The 19827-nt window shown below is 44.2% G+C and overlaps 1 protein-coding gene across 1 annotated transcript; it reads right to left on the bottom strand.

The window, feature by feature from the left end:
* Positions 1–989: 989 nt before the first annotated feature.
* Positions 990–5151, bottom strand: LOC118358385 (cytochrome b-c1 complex subunit Rieske, mitochondrial). The gene is made up of 2 exons (XM_035736165.2): positions 4866–5151; positions 990–2314 (listed from the first exon to the last, which is right to left on the bottom strand). The coding sequence occupies exons 1-2, from the start codon at positions 5074–5076 to the stop codon at positions 1704–1706; spliced, it is 822 nt and encodes a 273-aa protein (XP_035592058.2). The 5' UTR covers positions 5077–5151; the 3' UTR covers positions 990–1703.
* Positions 5152–19827: the final 14676 nt, after the last annotated feature.

The raw sequence follows: 19827 nt of genomic DNA on the forward strand, positions 1-19827 counted from the left end.
TATTCTCCTCTGATCCTTTCAGCTCCACTTAGGAGAATGGGCAATTTTGACCTAAAGAATGTCAGTCATCTGTCAAAATACAGGGAAATCTGCAAAAAAAAATAAGGCATTGGTTCGAGGCCTCTACATATATTATGATGTGAAAGGGTTGTCAAGAATCTGTCCCAACAAAGTGGCTGCTTTAGAGAGCACAACATCGAGCAACATTACTCATTTGGCATTCTGCTATAGCCTTCCCCCTAACATAAGTTTTACCAACCAATCAGCAGTATGAATGCCAGTGGGGAATTCAGTGTCAATGTCACAACCAAAACCTTTTGATTCATCAGACAATGCAAAAACAAAATGTACAATAGATGGCAATTTACAACCAATATCATGTATAGTTATTGGAGTCTTTATGGAATTCCAAGGGGGACATTTCGTCAAGGTTGACCCGAAACAGTAACATCAATCCTATTTAATGTACATGGATTGCAAAGGAATCCATCGGGATAAAATAAATACACACACAGGCAGATATGCATAGCTTGTCTCTGTGGCTCCGGAGAGAGGAAGACATCAAGCACTTTATTATTTGCTAGTTATTAGTCAATGAAGCGTGGGAATGCCAGGTGGGTTGGGCAGCCATTTCTCCCCTATTCACCAGAGCTCTTTGTCAAGACCACCTCAGACACCAGGCTTCTCTTCTTACCAGACTATGACACACCTTGAGCAGTTACCCTTATCCGTAACTAGCCAATGTCAAACCATTCATTTCTAGGAACTATACCAGACCGTAGTTTTGTCTTGTATGTAAAGTCAAATGAGGGTTCGTGCTATTAACCCAGCCTGATAGCTGAATGCAATCGCAAATCTGAGGTTTGCTTTAGCAGGTGCGTCGGAAATGTTCAAATGCCGTTCAGACTATAGAGGCAAGCTGCTGCTGTGTACTGCACTATAGCAACCCAGTCGGAGCTGCAAACTGTAAATAGCACACAAAAGGAATATGATTTTCTGTGAAACATTTATTAGCTTAACATGAGTATACATTTTTACATAACTCTGTAGGCAGAGAGCTCATCAATAGAAAAATGTGACTGTTCTGTTGCTTTAGCATTGATTTAATGCCTTTGTCAGCCCCTGCTGACCCCTTTTCTTTCTCGCATAGAATGTGAAACGTCAATCTACGTGACGGCGACCGAAACAAAAACAGGGATATCGATAGGAGGAAAACATACAACCCCTCGCAATATTACCATTAAACAACTTTACCTAAGCACTCTAAATCGCCCCAACAACATCCGAGACAAAACCTTTCCTGTAGCTCTCTGAAATGGAACATAAAGGCATCATTCATGACATTGACCCTTGAGAATCACCTTCGGACACAATTGTAGGTAACCGTCTGTAAGCAGGTGTATGTTTTTTGGGTCAATCCTCTTGTACCTGCACTATTAAAACATCACTACTATTAGTATGCTATTCCACGCTAAGGCGAAATAAACCCCATTCATTTTTACAACCCAGGTCGTATTTTGGTACAGTATTAGATGTAGCTGAGATTGGGAAATAAATAACATGAGGTTTTCAATCAGATAAAATGTACATTTATTACTTACAATATACCACCCTGAAACAGAGTTTATGCCTGCTAATGGATGGAATAATGAGTCAGACAGAAACATACCGAACATACTGATCTGTGATCTCAGTCCAGCAATTTAGCCTACAATTACGGTGTCCTCATCTGGGAACTCATAGTAAGGCACCTCCAGGTTGAGTGGGGCTGGGCCTTTCCTGATGCGACCAGAGGCATCGTAGTGAGAGCCATGGCAGGGGCAGTAGTATCCGCCATAGTCACCAGCATTGGCGATGGGTACACAGCCCAGGTGGGTGCACACGCCGATGACGATGATCCATTTTGGTTTGGCGACGCGGTCCTTGTCGTGCTGGGGGTCACGAAGCACAGCCATATCCACAGCTTCCTCGGTGGCGATCTCTTTCTCAGTCCGGTGGCGGATGAACAGAGGCTTGCCCCTCCATTTGAAGGTCATATTCTTGCCCTCTGGGATCTCTCCCAGCTTGACCTCGATCTTGGACATGGCCAGGACATCAGCTGAGGCACTCATGGAAGAGATAAACTGTGTGGCCACGGTCTTGGCTGTGTAGACACCCACCACGGCTGTGGCCCCGGTGACAAGGTAGGAGAAGGTTTTCCTGGACTCGCTGCTCTCCTGAGAAGATTTATTGGGGTCAAGCAACTCAGGCCGACGGTAATCAGAGAAATCTGGCACCTTGATGTCAGTGTGAGCGAAGCGGACTGCAGCTTTTGCTGAAAAATAAAACAAGTTGACCATTAGATAAACAATCAAGACAGTACTAAGAGATAAACAATGGCATGTGATAGGAAAGTACCGGAGGGCACATTATAGCAGCAGATGCATCCAAGTCAATAGCTAATCAGATAGAAAATGTATGAACAGATTGTTTAAAAGTCAAGTTTAAATAGTCAATAAAGTAGCTAACTAGCAAGCTTTCTAAGTTAGCTAGCCCATTAGCCAGGGCATAATCAATGTGTCTTGTAACGGAAACCGTTTAAGAACCAAACAGAGCAAACGTAATGAGAAGGGACCTTCCTGAATTTGTCCAACAGAAACCCTTGTTTCATTGCAAAACGTTTTGCAACAAAATAATAGAAATTAATACACCTTTGGCCTACATGTAGTGACCAAGAAAGCACTCCTCACTCTATCCAGAAGATTCCAGCTCTACCATTACACTTGTTGACACTGAGCTGCATTGGGTTCAGAATGCAATCATGGTTACATTAAGACACTGGAAACGGTGTTAGGAAAATCAAATAAAATTTTATTGATCACATACAGCAGATGTTAACGCGAGTGTAGCGAAATGCTTGTGCTTCTAGTGCCGACTATGCAGTAATATCTAACAAGTAATCTAACAAATTCACAACAACTACCTTATACACACAAATGTAAAGGGATGAATAAGAATATGTACATATAAATATATGGATGAGCGATGGCCGTGCAGCATAGGCAAGATGCAGTAGAAGGTGTAGAATACAGTATTTACATATGAGATGAGTAATGTAGGATATGTAAACATTTTTAAGTGCCGTTATTTAAAGTGACTAGTGATTCCTCAATGTAAACATCATTAAAGTGACACCTTCATCAAGTCCGTTTATTTAAGTGGCCAGAGATTTGAGTCTGTATGTTGACAGCAGCCTCTCCATGTTAGTGATGGCTGTTTTAACAGTCAGACGGCCTTGAGATAGAAGCTGTTTTTCAGTCTCTTGGTCCCAGCTTTGATGCACCTGTACTGACCTCGCCTTCTGGATGATAGTGGGGTGAACAGGCAGTGGCTCAGGTGGTTGTTGTACTTGATGATATTTTTGGCCTTCCTGTGTTATCGGGTGCAGTATTTGTCCTGGAGGGCAGGTAGTTTGCCCCTGGTGATGAATTGTGCAGACCGCACTATCCTCTGGAGAGCCTTGAGGTTGAGGGCGGTGCAATTGCTGTACCGGGTGGTGATACAACCAGACAGGATGCTCTCGATTGTGCATCTGTAAAAGTTTGAGTGTTTTAGATGACAGGGCCTGCTGCGCCTTCTTCATCACGCTGTCTGTGTGGTCCATTTCAGTTTGTCCATGATGTGTACGCCAAGGAACTTAAAACGTCACACCTTTTCCACTACTGTCCCGTCGATGTGGATGAGGGGTGCTCCCTCTGCTGTTTCCTGAAGTCCACGATCATCTCCTTTGTTTTGTTGACGTTGAGTGGGAGGTTATTTTCCTGACACCACATTCAGAGGGCCCTCACCTCTTCCCTGTAGGCTGTCTCGTCGTTGTTGGTAATCAGGCCTACCACTGTATTGTCGTCTGCAAACTTGATGATTGAGTTGGTAGCGTGCATGGCCACACAGTCATGGGTGAACAGGGAGTACAGGAGAGGGCTGAGAACGCTCCCTTGTGGGGCCCCAGTGTTGAGGATCAGTGGGGTGGAGATGTTGTTTCCTACCTTCACCACCTGGGGGTGGCCTACCTCAATGCATGGATGGAATATGCCACTGTACTCAATTTGACCTTACTCCACACTGATACATTGAGAAGATTGAAATACTGTTTAATCCTCATGCTAGCTAGCAGTAGCCATTATGGAATGGCAAATCACTTTGAACAACAAAAGATGCTGGTTGGAATGGCTGTGTCAACCAAACTGGCTGCAGTGGCAATTGCTAGCTAGCATGAGGACAGAAATGGCAGTTTTCTGGGAAAACAAGCAGTATTTCAATCTTCTTGATCTATCTGTGTGAATTAAGGTACAATTTGGAGTGCGGTTGCATATCCCATCCCTGCATAGAGGTAAGCTTTCTAACCAATATCTCCATCTCACGCCAGCTCCATAGTGACTTAATATATTCATCATTAAGTTCTGACCCCCAGTGCAGCTCAATGTAAACAAGCTTAATGGTAGTGTCGGGATCTGCAGGCTAGCATCTCTAAGGCCCACCTGAATGGGTTATGTAATGTTATCTTAACTAGAATGGACACCCCACTTACTTACCTAGCAAGTAAACGAAATTCTTGTTCTAAACTTTTGGTCCTGACCTCGCAGTCAGCTAGTTACCTAGTTAACTACTTGGCTGGCTACTAGGCCGCGTCTAGCCAATGCTAATGAACACTAGGCTAATTTATTAAACAATCCTCTCAGATTCTACAGCATACACACTGGACTTTGGTAAACTACACCAGCACGTCCTAACATCTTATGTCAATGACTCATCCACAAGTAAAACAAATAACCCGATTATTAACGTTAGCCATTAGATGCTGTTAGCTAGCTTGCTTAGCTACTTACCATTTATGCTAACTGATACTGCCGGCCCGGTCTTGGGGCTCTGACCGTTCAGGGACTCGCGGGTTAGGAAAGGTTTCTTCGTGTCTACCAACACTTTCTCTCCCTTTACAACCACCCCTGGAATAAGTGCTTTGAGTGGTCCAGCAACTGCAAAGTTCGTTGCCTGCAAGTATGGGGAAAATGCCCCCGAACGAGCGGCAAGGGACATCATCTTGTAAGCGAGGTAGGCTCCTTGCAATGCTAGCTAGCTACGACCTTGCCTGGATTGTGCAAGGGGCGCAAGCGCTGTCTGCATACGCAACACGTCAAGTTACTAAATGACGTCGGTCAGAAGGGTTACCTTTTTTTTACTGTGATGAGCAATAACTAATCAATTATTGTCTTAGGGAATTCTTATCTGATTAAAATACTTAGGACTTTTCTGACACTAAATTGTGTTATGTGTTTTGTTTTACACTACTCCATTGTTCAAGTTGTGAGATAACTAAACATGACCAATCATCATTTGCATAAGCTAATGCCCTTTGACATCACATTAGGACCTACATTTAATAATTATTTTCACCATGGAGAAAATTACAAAACATTATGCATAGCTGCTATTTGTGGAATGGTTATACACTGACTTCCTTGGTGGTGACATTATTAAAACATGTATTCCAAATACATCTTCGTCCAAATGTAGGCCCCTGTCATGCATTGAAGACATACAATTAATTCATGAGTAAACTAGGTAGCTAGCTAGCTTACTTGCAATGATTGACTCCAAAATGCAAACATAGCTGACAACATGACTTTGTAAGCTTTGGCTGTTATGTTGCTAGGTAAAAACTCTCTTGTGTGTGTCTGTCCCATTTTGTTTCTGCAGGCTGATGCAGAGTCAGAGAAGAAAAGGTGAAACTATATATATACACCAACATCTTTGGCTGAAGTTATTGGAGAGATGTGCTGTGCATGATACCGTAAGTAAGCGTTTTAGCAGAGATGAATAAGGCCTGGAATGCTATACATTTTCTTCCAAGGGAATGGACAAAATGTAAAAGAAAGATGTTTGGCAAGCTGCAATCCTTTAGCGAATCATGCAGTGTCACTTTTAATTCTAAATTGCTGATGCATAAGTAGCCCAAGATGTACTGTTAAGGAGCGTCAGCACTGTTGTACACATTAGCCGCGCCGTCTTCAATGCTTCAATTAAGAACCCAAAAGCCAATGCATAACTGAAGGGCACCGGAGTCCAATGAAGAGGTGATTTTTTTTTAACCATCAACAATGAACTGAAGGCCTTCGAGAGTTCCAAACTGTCATTAGTCAAAGATAATGAGAATGCTCAATTAGTCTGATGTTCAATTAAGTCTAATGTTAGCTCAGCATTAGCTTTTTTTTATTTTTTATTTTACCCCGATTTCGATCTTCGTCGAAATCGCTGCAACTCCCCAAATTCAAGAAAGTGTACAGAATTATATAGAGCCCTTATTGCATGAAACTTCCTTCTATCTCATATTGCTCAAATAAACAGCAAACCTGGTTTCAAAAAACAGATGAAGCAACACCTGGCGGCACAACTCCTCTCCCCTATTTGACCCAGATAGTTTGTGTATATGCATTGATATTTAGGCTACGTGTGCCTTTAAAAGAAATGTATGCCGTTCTGTCCTTGAGCTGTTCTTATCTGTTGATGTTCTGTATGTCATTCTGTATTATGTTCTGTGTGGACCCCAGGAAGTGTAGCTGCTGCTTTTGCAATAGCTAATGGGCATCCTAGTAAAATAACAAATACCCAACGGGCTCTGGAGGCGAAAGTCAAGTCACGTGTCCTCCGAAACGCGCTTCTTAACATCTGCCCGCTTAACCTGGAAGCCAGCCGCACCAATGTGTCGGAGGAAACACCATTCACTTGACGACCGAGGTCACCCTGCAGGCGCCCGGCCCACCACAGGGATTCGCTAGAGTGTGATGAGCCAAGTAAAGCCCCCCCGGCCAAACCCTCCACTGACCCGGACGACGCTGGGCCAATTGTGTGCCGCCCTATGGGACTCCCGATCACGGCTGGCTTTGATACAGCCCGGGATCGAACCCGGGTCTGTAGTGACATTTCTAGCACTGCAATGCCCCAGACCTCCAGGGGTCCCCTAACCAAAGATAGCATAATGTAATGACTCTCTCTCCTCTCTCAGTTTAGCCCTGATGTATCGCCATCTGAGATTGGCATCTGTCCAGTACCACAGTGCACAGATGAAGCACGAGCAAGAACTGGTTGATATGAAGGGACTGGTGGAGAGAACCAGGCCACTAATGACAAAAGCAGAACATGAAAACATTCTGCTAGCCGATGAACTGTGTTTGAAAACTGAACAATTAAAAGTAATTGCAAAAACTTATGACGATGAATGAGCACAAACTCTTCAACAAAATAGTTTTCTACAGGAACAACTCGATCTAGCCAGAACTAAATACGATGAAGTCCACGCCAAACTAGATGAATCTAGTCAAGCTATCTACAAACAGGAGCGTGCAACTTGATAACATGCATGCAGTTTTGATGAACGTTACTCAAAACAATAATGTTCGGGTCCAAATGCTGCAGACCAAAGACGATCAGTTAATGAACACAAGGACCAAGATGGTTGACAAATCAGCAGAATTCATTTAAGTCGCTGACCAAATGAATGATGAGAGAACTCAGGTGATGAAAATGGAAATATTGATTTCTAAGCAAGCGGAGGAAATCTCATCACTGAATCTCTCGCTCTGTACTCAAGACCTCTACCTGAAAACTATGACAGATAACACTCACATGTCTAAATTCAGTACTCGAAGTGCCCAAGTGGACTCTGCTATGCAGTAGAATACCTCCTTTAGGTACCATCTGCAGGAATTCCAGAAAAGTCACGCGCTACAGCGTGAATACCCAACCAAGCAACTGGTTCATTGAGAGATGACACACAATAATAGTTTCTGCCACGAAACCACGAGACCATGCTTCCAGAAAATTGGAACGGAAATGGCGCCACACCAAACTGGAAGTCTTCCGACTAGCTTGGAAAGACAGTACCGTGCAGTACCGGAGAGCCCTTACTGCTGCTCGATCATCCTATTTTTCTAACTTAATTGAGGAAAATAAGAACAATCCGAAATTCCTTTTTGATACTGTCGCAAAGCTAACTAAAAAGCAGCATTCCCCAAGAGAGGATGACTTTCACTTTAGCAGTGATAAATTCATGAACTTCTTTGAGGAAAAGATTATGATTATTAGAAAGCAAATTACGGACTCCTCTTTAAATCTGCGTATTCCTTCAAAGCTCAGTTGTCCTGAGTCTGCACAACTCTGCCAGGACCTAGGATCAAGAGAGACGCTCAAGTGTTTTAGTACTATATCTCTTGACACAATGATGAAAATAATCATGGCCTCTAAACCTTCAAGCCGCATACTGGACCCTATTCCAACTAAACTACTGAAAGAGCTGCTTCCTGTGCTTGGCCCTCCTATGTTGAACATAATAAACAGCTCTCTATCCACCGGATGTGTACCAAACTCACTAAAAGTGGCAGTAATAAAGCCTCTCTTGGAAAAGCCAAACCTTGACACAGAAAATATAAAAAAACTATCGGCCTATATCGAATCTTCCATTCCTCTCAAAAAGTTTAGAAAAGGCTGTTGCGCAGCAACTCACTGCCTTCCTGAAGACAAACAATGTATACTAAATGCTTCAGTCTGGTTTTAGACCCCATCATAGCACTGAGACGGCACTTGTGAAGGTGGTAAATTACATTTTAATGGCATCGGACCGAGGCTCTGCATCTGTCCTCGTGCTCCTAGACCTTAGTGCTGCCTTTGATACTATCGATCACCACATTCTTTTGGAGAGATTGGAAACCCAAATTGGTCTACACGGACAAGTTCCGTGTAGTTCTTATCTGTCGGAAAGATATCAGTTTGTCTCTGTGAATGGTTTGTCCTCTGACAAATCAACTGTAAATTTCTGTGTTCCTCAAGGTTCCGTTTTGGGACCACTATTGTTTTCACTATATATTTTGCCTCTTGGGGATGTTATTTCGAAAACATAATGTTAACTTTCACTGCTATGCGGATGACACATAGCTGTACATTTCAATGAAACATGGTGAAGCCCCAAAATTGCCCTTGCTAGAAGCATGTGTTTCAGACATAAGGAAGTGGATGGCTGCAAACTTTCTACTTTTAAACTCGGACAAAAACAAAGAGATCTTCTGTTGAATCTGACAATTTATCTTAATGGTTGTACAGTCGTCTCAAATAAACCTGTGAAGGACTTCAGCGTTACTCTGGACCCTGATCTCTCTTTTGAAGAACATATCAAGACCATTTTAAGGACAGCTTTTTTCCATCTACGTAACATTGCAAAAATCAGAAACTTTCTGTCCAAAAATGATGCAGAAAAATTCATCCATGCTTTTGGCACTTCTGGTTTAGACTACTGCAATGCTCTACTTTCCGGCTACCCAGATAAAGCACTAAATAAACTTCAGTTAGTGCTAAATACTGCTGCTAGAATCCTGACTAGAACCAAAAAATTTGATCATATTACTCCAGTGCTAGCCTCTCTACACTGGCTTCCTGTCAAAGCAAGGGCTGATTTCAAGGTTTTACTGCTAACCTACAAAGCATTACATGGGCATGCTCCTACCTATCTCTCTGATTTGGTCCTGCCGTACATACCTACACGTACGCTACGGTCACAAGACGCAGGCCTCCTAATTGTCTCTAGAATTTCTTAGCAAACAGCTGGAGGCAGGGCTTTCTCCTATAGAGCTCCATTTTTATGGAACGGTCTGTCTACCCATGTCAGAGACGCAAACTAGGTCTCAACCTTTAAGTCTTTACTGAAGACTCATCTCTTCAGTGGGTCATATGATTGAGTGTAGTCTGGCCCAGGAGTGGGAAGGTGAACGGAAAGGCTCTGGAGCAACGAACCGCCCTTGCTGTCTCTGCCTGGCCAGTTTCCCTCTTTCCACTGGGATTCTCTGCATCTAACCCTATTACAGGGGCTGAGTCACTGGCTTACTGGGGCTCTCTCATGCCGTCCCTGGAAGGGGTGCGTCACCTGAGTGGGTTGATTCACTGATGTGGTCATCCTGTCTGGGTTGGCGCCCCCCCTTGGGTTGTGCCATGGCGGAGATCTTTGTGGGCTATACTCAGCCTTGTCTCAGGATGGTAAGTTGGTGGTTGAAGATATCCCTCTATTGGTGTGGGGGCTGTGCTTTGTCAAAGTGGGTGGGGTGTGTCCTCGGATGGGGCCACAGTGTCTCCTGACCCCTCCTGTCTCAGCCTCCAGTATTTATGCTGCAGTAGTTTATGTGTCGGGGGGCTAGGGTCAGTTTGTTATATCTGGAGTACTTCTCCTGTCCTATTCGGTGTCCTGTGTGAATCTAAGTGTGTGTTCTCTAATTCTCTCCTTCTCTCTTTCTTTCTCTCTCTCGGAGGACCTGAGTCCTAGGACCATGCCCCAGGACTACCTGACATGATGACTCCTTGCTGTCCCCAGTCCACCTGGCCGTGCTGCTGCTCCAGTTTCAACTGTTCTACCTTATTATTATTCGACCATGCTGGTCATTTATGAACATTTGAACATATTGGCCATTTTCTGTTATAATCTCCACCCGGCACAGCCAGAAGAGGACTGGCCACCCCACATAGCCTGGTTCCTCTCTAGGTTTCTTCCTAGGTTTTGGCCTTTCTAGGGAGTTTTTCCTAGCCACCGTGCTTCTACACCTGCATTGCTTGCTGTTTGGGGTTTTAGGCTGGGTTTCTGTACAGCACTTTGAGATATCAGCTGATGTACATGGGCTATATAAATACATTTGATTTGATTTGATTTGACCAATACCCACCGCAGTCTAAATAACTGGAGAGTATGTCGCTATTCGAAATGACTACCACTACAATCAACCTCTTTTCACCATGAACAGAAATGACACATCACGTCATTGCGAACAACCACTCCACTTTGTGGGGAATATGACCACAAAACGCAACTCAAACAGTCCATAAACAGTCGTGGAGGACTGCTTAACTTGTGAAGCGCTAATTGATTTGGGCTCGACAATATCGCTCGTCTCTCAAAACATTATTCAATGGTCTCAAAAGATCTTTGAAGCCAACTAAACGTTGGTTAAAAAAGGAACGATGCAACTCTACACTTCGAGGTTTCACTCAAACTACACTTCCAGGACGTATTGCTCGTTCACCCTGTGTATGTTACCAGCCTAGAATCTGAACCACTGCTACTCGGAACAGATTTAAAGGATCATTTGGATTGAAAAACCAACCAAGTATGGTCAGAAGTCACCGTGCCGTCTCCACTGACCACACTGTCTTCTCCTAACGCTAGCTGCAATGCAGTCATCCACGAGGGGTATCTGTCGACAGCACCCCTTGGGTAAAAGACGCTTGAAAACCTCTTGGTGCAGAATCCAACCCAAGGAGATATTACAATATCTCGTCACATTCAATCAGCAAACCCGATTGACCCTTATTTTCATGATTTTGAGCCAGCAGTCTCTGTGAATGAGCAACTTCCCTCCTCCTTAGTGTCATACAATACTGTAGCTGAGATGAACTTCTCTTGTTCTTGGACACTTCCGCAAGCCCTGCGGCACAGGAATAAAAACATTGAGTGTACTCTGCTTCCGATTATACATTTTCCTCTTTGCGGGGGACTGAAACCCCTTACAATAATACCAGTGGCGTCAGTCCCACAATAGAAACGATGATTCCCACTAGTGAAACACTGTGCGATTTCGCAGACAGATATCCTCTTCTCATTTCCCAGGTACTGGATAGGTTGCCACACGTGGATACTGTAGTGACTGCACAGCCTCGACAGCCTCTGATCGGTTTGAAGCACAAACACCAGGAGATTTGTTTGAAAGGTTACAGCCAATCTAATAACAACGCGGCTGCTGACAACTTGTACAAAGGGTCCGACCTTTTCGTGTGTGCCTCGGATACCAACACCAACCTCAGGTGGTGGTGGTGGTGGGGGGGGGGTCTGACACTACATGCAACACTGTAGGAGGCCAGGGCAGGAAACAAATCTTGCTGTGAACTTTCCTATGAGAACAGAGAGGAGCGGGCAGGCCCCTCGACGGATAACCTTAGAACAGTTTCAACTACCTTGCAAGTAGTAAAACGCTCTAATCGTGTGTTCTGGTAGGATAACATTTCAGAATAAATCGGTAAAGTGACTGTTCCACTGGATGTCATAAGGTAATGCACCAATTTGTAAGTCGCTCTGGATAAGAGCGTCTGCTAAATGACTTAAATGTAAATGTAAATAACTGGTCCCATTGAGTACCAGGACCAATGCCAGCACAGTTAGTCCAGCTACAATCAGTAAGAAGGTTAGAGACCTCACAAGTCAAATTGCTATTGATAACAGCGACAGAGGAGTTTGTAGTCACACAGATTGCAACATGTGGAAGGGAATCTCCAAAACACTCTTCTGATGGTTAACACACAAGCCTCTAATAAATAGAATCCTCCATTCAGTAGGAAAGTTATTAGAAGTCATGAACCATGATCACACCGCGTACGAGTGGTTCAGTGCTTAGAGAGTACTTCCGTCGTGAGGTTAGCGAGCTCCTCAGTGGATAACTTAGCTATGAAATAGACTCTTTAATACCTATCACCACTACAATGTTGTAAGACACAGTGACTTGTAGTAAAACTACAACAGGTCCCCTTAACATACAGTTGAAGTCGAAAGTTGATGTACACCTTAGCCAAATACACTCCGTTTTTCACAATTCCTGACATTTAGTCCGAGTAAAAATTCCCTGTCTTAGGTCAGTTAGGATCACCACTTTATTTTAAGAATTTTAAATGTCAGAATAATAGTAGAGAGAAGGATTTATTTTGAGCTTTTATTCCCAGTGGGTCAGAAGTTTACATACACTCAACTAGTATTTGGTAGCGTTGCCTTTAAATGGTTTAACTTGGGTCAAACGTTTTGGGTAGCCTTCCGCAAGCCTCCCACAATAAGTTGGGTGAATTTTGGCCCATTCCTCCTGACAGAGCTGGTGTAACTGAGTCAGGTTTGTAGGCCTTGCTCGCACAGGATTTTTCAGTTCTGCCCACACATTTTCTATAGGATTGAAGGCAGGGCTTTGTGATGGCCACTCCTATACCCTGACTTTGTTGTCCTTAAGCCATTTTGCTACAACTTTGAAAGGATGCTTGGGGTCATTGTCCATTTGGAAGACCCATTTGAGACCAAGCTTTAATTTCCTGCCTGATGTTTTGAGATGTTGCTTCAATATATCCACATAATTTTCTTCACATCAGCTAGGCCAATGGCTGACAGATAGCCAAACTCTCTCTCTCCTGGGGGAGTTGGCCCGGTTTTATGACTTAACAACTAGATTGTAAATACCTAGCAGAAACTCTCCCTTTGGCTCTGCAGTATTGAGAATGCAATGTCTGAGTGTTACAGAGAGACTCTTGCCAAAGAACTTAAACATCAAGCAATGAACATTGGGACAATATACTTCAACATCCAAATGTTGGTAATGCTGTGAAATGGAATATGGAAAATTAATGTCTATTTTGTGATGTCATTAAAATGATCAGAAAGACTTATAACAAGATAACTGTAACTCTGAAAGGGTACACATTCTAGTTATCAGGTTTGCATCTCAATATAAAATAAATGATTAAGTATAAGAATACGTTTGAAAAGATAGAAATGTGAATTCAGACTTCTAATTGCTTTTCACATAAACCTGGGCCAAGTCAGTAACCACGCCCACGTGAGCACAGACGTTGTGTCAACAGGACGGAACACCCTCCAAGGCCAGAGTGGTTCAACGGACTCACTGAAGAATTAACATATTAGACCAGACAGTGTGGAGGGGTGGCTACACGGCTTAAAATAGTTAAGAACTTCAAGACCAGAAAATGTTCAGACCCTCTGAAACTCTTGACAAGTGACGAATGTGAAGACTAGACCGAAACATGCACCGCCTGCAGCTCTGCATGTAATGTAGTCGAGGACAATTGACCAAGTCAAGAGGGATGGACAAATTCGTCTCACCATCATAGGTACAGTGCCTTGCAAAAGTATTCATTCCCCATGGCGTTTTCCTATTTTGTTGCATTACACCCTGTAATTGAAATGGATTTTTATTTGGATTTCTTGTAGTGGACATACACAAAATACTCCAAATTGGTGAAGTGAAATGAAAAAAAAATCACTTGTTTCAAAAAAAAAAAACGGTAAAGTGGTGCGTACATATGTATTCACCCCCTTTGCTTTGAAGCCCCTAAATAAGATCTGGTGCAACCAATTACCTTCAGAAGTCACATAATTAGTTAAATAAAGTCCACCTGTGTGCAATCTAAGTATCACATGATCTGTCACATGATCTCAGTATATATACACCTGTTCTGAAAGGCCCCAGAGTCTGCAACATCACAAAGCAAGGGGCGCCACCAAGCAAGCGGCACCATGAAGACCAAGGAGCTCTCCAAACAGGTCAGGGACAAAGTTGTGGAGAAGTGCAGATCGGGGTTGGGTTATAAAGAAAATATCAGAAACTTTTAACATCCCAAGGAGCACCATTAAATCCATTGTTTAAAAATAGAAAGAATATGGCACCACAACAAATCTGCTAAGAGAGGGCCGCCCACAAAACTCACGGACCAGGCAGGGAGGGCATTAATCAGGGAGGCAACAGAGAGACCAGAGATACCCAAATCGCTGTGGAGCTTTGAAGCTCCTTCAGGGTTATCTGTCCAGAGGACCACTTTAAGCCGTACACTCCACAGAGCAGGGCTTTATGGAAGAGTGTCCAGAAAAAGCCATTGCTTAAAGAAAAAAATAAGCAAACATGTTTGGTGTTTGCCAAAAGGAATGTGGGAGACTCCCCAAACATATGGCGGAAGGTACTCTGTTCAGATGAGACTAAAATTGAGCTTTTTGGCCATCAAGGTAAACTATGTCTATATCTGGCGCAAACCCAACACCTCTCATCACCCCGAGAATACCATCCCCACAGTGAAGCATGGTGGTGGCAGCATCATGCTGTGGGATGTTTTTCATCGGCAGGGACTGGGAAACTGGTCAGAATTGAAGGAATGATGGATGGTGCTGAATACAGGGAAATTCTTGAGGGAAACCTGTTTCAGTCTTCCAGAGATTTGAGACTGGGACGGAGGATCACATTCCAGCAGAACAATGACCCTAAGCATTCTGCTAAAGCAACACATTCGAGTGGTTTAAAGGGAAACATTTAAATGTCTTGGAATGGCCTAGTCAATGCCCAGACCTCAATCCAATTGAAAATATGTGGTATCACTTAAAGATTGCTGTACACCAGCGGAACCCATCCAACTTGAAGGAGCTGGAGCAGTTATACCTTGAAGAATGGGCAGAAATCCCAGTGGCTAGATGTGCCAAGCTATAGAGACATACCCCAAGAGACTTGGGGTAATTGCTGCAAAAGGTGGCTCTACAAAGTAGGGGGGGTGAATAGTTATGCACGCTGAATTTTTCAGTTTTTTGTGTTATTTCTTCTTTGTTTCTCAATAAAAAATATTTAGCATCTTCAAAGTGGTAGGCATGTTGTGTAAATCAAATTATACAACCCCCCCCCCCCAGGTTGTAAGGCAAAGAAAATAGGAAAAAATTCCAAGGGGGTTGAATACTTTCGCAAGCCACTGTACCTCTGAGGTATCGATTTAAATGAACATCGGGAAATACAGACCCCTCTGAACGCCGCGTGGTACACCTCTGATGTATCCATTCTAATTCACACTCCGTTACAAAGAAGCCTACAATTAGGAAGGACATTGTGACCTCTGGTGGACAACCAGAGACTTACACAACCAGAGACTTACATCAAACCACTTCCCATAGACAGATCGAGTTCAACAGAGAGACGACAAAGACATCCACGTGTAAATATATACATTGATTTTCTTTTCGAATGAGTGGTTGTTCATGTACGAAGTATTCATATTCCCATGAGCATAGCTTCCACATGTACGATAAGTCCACTATCTTTGTCTTTCCTGCTCTACCCCCCTTTTTCATTTTGTAACAAACCGTCATATCGGGTTAGTCCACTAGGGACTTTTCATATGCATTATGTTAGTAATCGATAACCTATACCGTGTATGTGTGTGTTTATTTATTTCTGTGTGATTATTTAGTTAGTTAGTAAATAAATAGATAAGCCAATTTGTGTATTGTTGATTCATCACTAAGGCCAGGGTTCTAGCGGATTAAGATATTTGCGACGTTCAGAATGAGACTGATGAGGTAATTAATAATTGACTGTAATTGATGTAAGAGATATCTGTGTTTCTTTAGAGTTTGAGTCTGGAGATTGTCACTCTTTAAACATCTTTTCCCGTGATGCCCTAAGTTTCTAATGAGTTAATTGCTACATGATGAATTTAATCGAGTAATAATTCAACGGAGTAGGTAATTATTTGATAAATAGCAGTCATTACATTAGTGATAGTCACGTCACGAGAATAATATCGCAAAATATGTAGAATAGCAGGAAATTACCTTTAAAACCGTCAAAATCTTATTTTAGCCTCATGGCAAAATGTGCACAATGGCATGAGATGAGATACAAAACAGCACATTTTTCTCTCTCACCCATGGCAAAAAGTTAGAATTGCAGGAAATTAGATTTAAAACTGCAACATTTTCTCTTAGCTTCATAACAAAATAGAAAGGATAGAACTTTAATGTCCCCAAGGGGGTATTGTCTTAAACACACAGTACTGCTGTACATTACACACTCAACATAATACCTTGCCCGTTATCCTTATCATACACATTGTACACTTCTCATATAGCCACATACATAATACTTAGCATATTCACTTATTCTGTAAGTGGTGTACTAACACAGCATCTGCCTGAGGGGAGGAGGGACCCTATAGCGTCTGTCTGAGGGGAGGAGGGACCCTATAGTGTCTGTCTGAGGGGATGAGGGACCCTATAGCATCTGTCTGTCTGAGGGTAGGACCCTATAGCGTCTGCCTGAGGGAAGGAGGGACACTTTCGTGTCTGCCTGAGGGGAGGAGGAACCATTTAGCATCTGCCTGAGGGAAGGAGGGACCCTATAGTGTCTGCTTGAGGGAATGAGGGACCCTATAGCATCTGCTTGAGGTGAGGAGCTGATACTCGGAGTGAAGTACATTGGAGGGATCTGAAATAATTTCCTGTGCTTGTCTGGTAACGGTCTGCTCAGAAATAGTCTGCAGGGAGGGATGTTGCCTCACACCCATGTTTGTATGCAATTTGGGTTTTCAGTGGGACTGATCAATTGCAAAACCAGACTGTGATGCCATATCTAGGATACTCTCTATGACCGCATGGTAGGAAATAAACATTATTTTTGGTCAATTCCAAAAACCTTGAGATTACACTACATAGGAAATAGAGGTGTCGTTGGACTCGGGAGCCGACACTCTACTTGGACCTTCCAGCTCAGCACATTGTCCATGTGGTACACCCAGAGACTTGAACGAACTAACCTGCTATGTTTGCATTGTGAGCAACCACAGGCGCGTGGATGCCGACAGATTTGGGGTCAAACACAATCGCCTCCGTCTCCTCTGTTTTCTTTACATTAAAGTATGAAATTGTGCTCATCACACCACTGGACAAACCTTTGAATCTCTGAATTGTACACAGTAGTATTCGCATCTTTATACATCAGACCAAGAAGGTTTGTAATCATCTGAGGACTTGACAATATAGTTTTCAAGATTACTGCTAGTGCATTCATTTGTGTACCGTGTGAAAACGATGGGTCGAACTCACACAACCTTGGATGGCCCCCATGCTAATGTCTCTAGCCTCAGATAGGGTATCATAAACTCTAACCTGTTGAATGTGGCTCGTCAGGAATGAGTGGTACCACCTGATGGTATCGGGGGGTTAACACGGCTTTAACTGGCTGAGTTGGACATGTGGCTGTATTGTGTTAAACACTGAACTGAAATCATTTACATTACATTTAAGTCATTTAGCAGACGCTCTTATCCAGAGCGACTTACAAATTGGTGCATTCACCTTATGACATCCAGTAGAATAGTCACTTTACAATAGTGCATCTAAATCTTAAAGGGGGGGGGGGGTGAGAAGGATTACTTATCCTATCCTAGGTATTCCTTAAAGAGGTGGGGTTTCAGGTGTCTCCGGAAGGTGGTGATTGACTCCGCTGTCCTGGCGTCGTGAGGGAGTTTGTTCCACCATTGGGGGGCCAGAGCAGCGAACAGTTTTGACTGGGCTGAGCGGGAACTGTACTTCCTCAGTGGTAGGGAGGCGAGCAGGCCAGAGGTGGATGAACGCAGTGCCCTTGTTTGGGTGTAGGGCCTGATCAGAGCCTGGAGGTACTGAGGTGCCGTTCCCCTCACAGCTCCGTAGGCAAGCACCATGGTCTTGTCGCAGATGCGAGCTTCAACTGGAAGCCAGTGGAGAGAGCGGAGGAGCGGGGTGACGTGAGAGAACTTGGGAAGGTTGAACACCAGACGGGCTGCGGCGTTCTGGATGAGTTGTAGGGGTTTAATGGCACAGGCAGGGAGCCCAGCCAACAGCGAGTTGCAGTAGTCCAGACGGGAGATGACAAGTGCCTGGATTAGGACCTGCGCCGCTTCCTGTGTGAGGCAGGGTCGTACTCTGCGGATGTTGTAGAGCATGAACCTACAGGAACGGGCCACCACCTTGATGTTAGTTGAGAACGACAGGGTGTTGTCCAGGATCACGCCAAGGTTCTTAGCGCTCTGGGAGGAGGACACAATGGAGTTGTCAACCGTGATGGCGAGATCATGGAACGGGCAGTCCTTCCCGGGAGGAAGAGCAGCTCCGTCTTGCCGAGGTTCAGCTTGAGGTGGTGATCCGTCATCCACACTGATATGTCTGCCAGACATGCAGAGATGCGATTCGCCACCTGGTCATCAGAAGGGGAAAGGAGAAGATGAATTGTGTGTCGTCTGCATAGCAATGATAGGAGAGACCATGTGAGGTTATGACAGAGCCAAGTGACTTGGTGTATAGCGAGAATATGAGAGGGCCTAGAACAGAGCCCTGGGGACACCAGTGGTGAGAGCGCGTGGTGAGGAGACAGATTCTCGCCACACCACCTGGTAGGAGCGACCTGTCAGGTAGGACGCAATCCAAGCGTGGGCCGCGCCGGAGATGCCCAACTCGGAGAGGGTGGAGAGGAGGATCTGATGGTTCACAGTATCGAAGGCAGCCGATAGGTCTAGAAGGATGAGAGCAGAGGAGAGAGAGTTAGCTTTAGCGGTGCGGAGCGCCTCCGTGATACAGAGAAGAGCAGTCTCAGTTGAATGACTAGTCTTGAAACCTGACTGATTTGGATCAAGAAGGTCATTCAGAGAGAGATAGCGGGAGAGCTGGCCAAGGACGGCACGTTCAAGAGTTTTGGAGAGAAAAGAAAGAAGGGATACTGGTCTGTAGTTGTTGACATCGGAGGGATGTCAACTCTCGCTCTCTTGAGGACAGAAGGGACGTAGCCAGCAGTCAGGGATGAGTTGATGAGCGAGGTGAGGTAGGGGAGAAGGTCTCCGGAAATGGTCTGGAGAAGAGAGGAGGGGATAGGGTCAAGCGGGCAGGTTGTTGGGCGGCCGGCCGTCACAAGACGCGAGATTTCATCTGGAGAGAGAGGGGAGAAAGAGGTCAGAGCACAGGGCAGGGCAGTGTGAGCAGAACCAGCGGTGCCGTTTGTCTTAGCAACGAGGATCGGATGTCGTCGACCTTCTTTTCAAAATGGTTGACGAAGTCATCTGCAGAGATGGAGGAGGGGGGAGGATTCAGGAGTGAGGAGAAGGTGGCAAAGAGCTTCCTAGGGTTAGAGGCAGATGCTTGGAATTTAGAGTGGTAGAAAATGGCTTTAGCAGCAGAGACAGAGGAGGAAAATGTAGAGAGGAGGGAGTGAA

Source organism: Oncorhynchus keta, chromosome 2 (assembly GCF_023373465.1).
Source record: "Oncorhynchus keta strain PuntledgeMale-10-30-2019 chromosome 2, Oket_V2, whole genome shotgun sequence".
Lineage (NCBI taxonomy): Eukaryota > Metazoa > Chordata > Actinopteri > Salmoniformes > Salmonidae > Oncorhynchus > Oncorhynchus keta.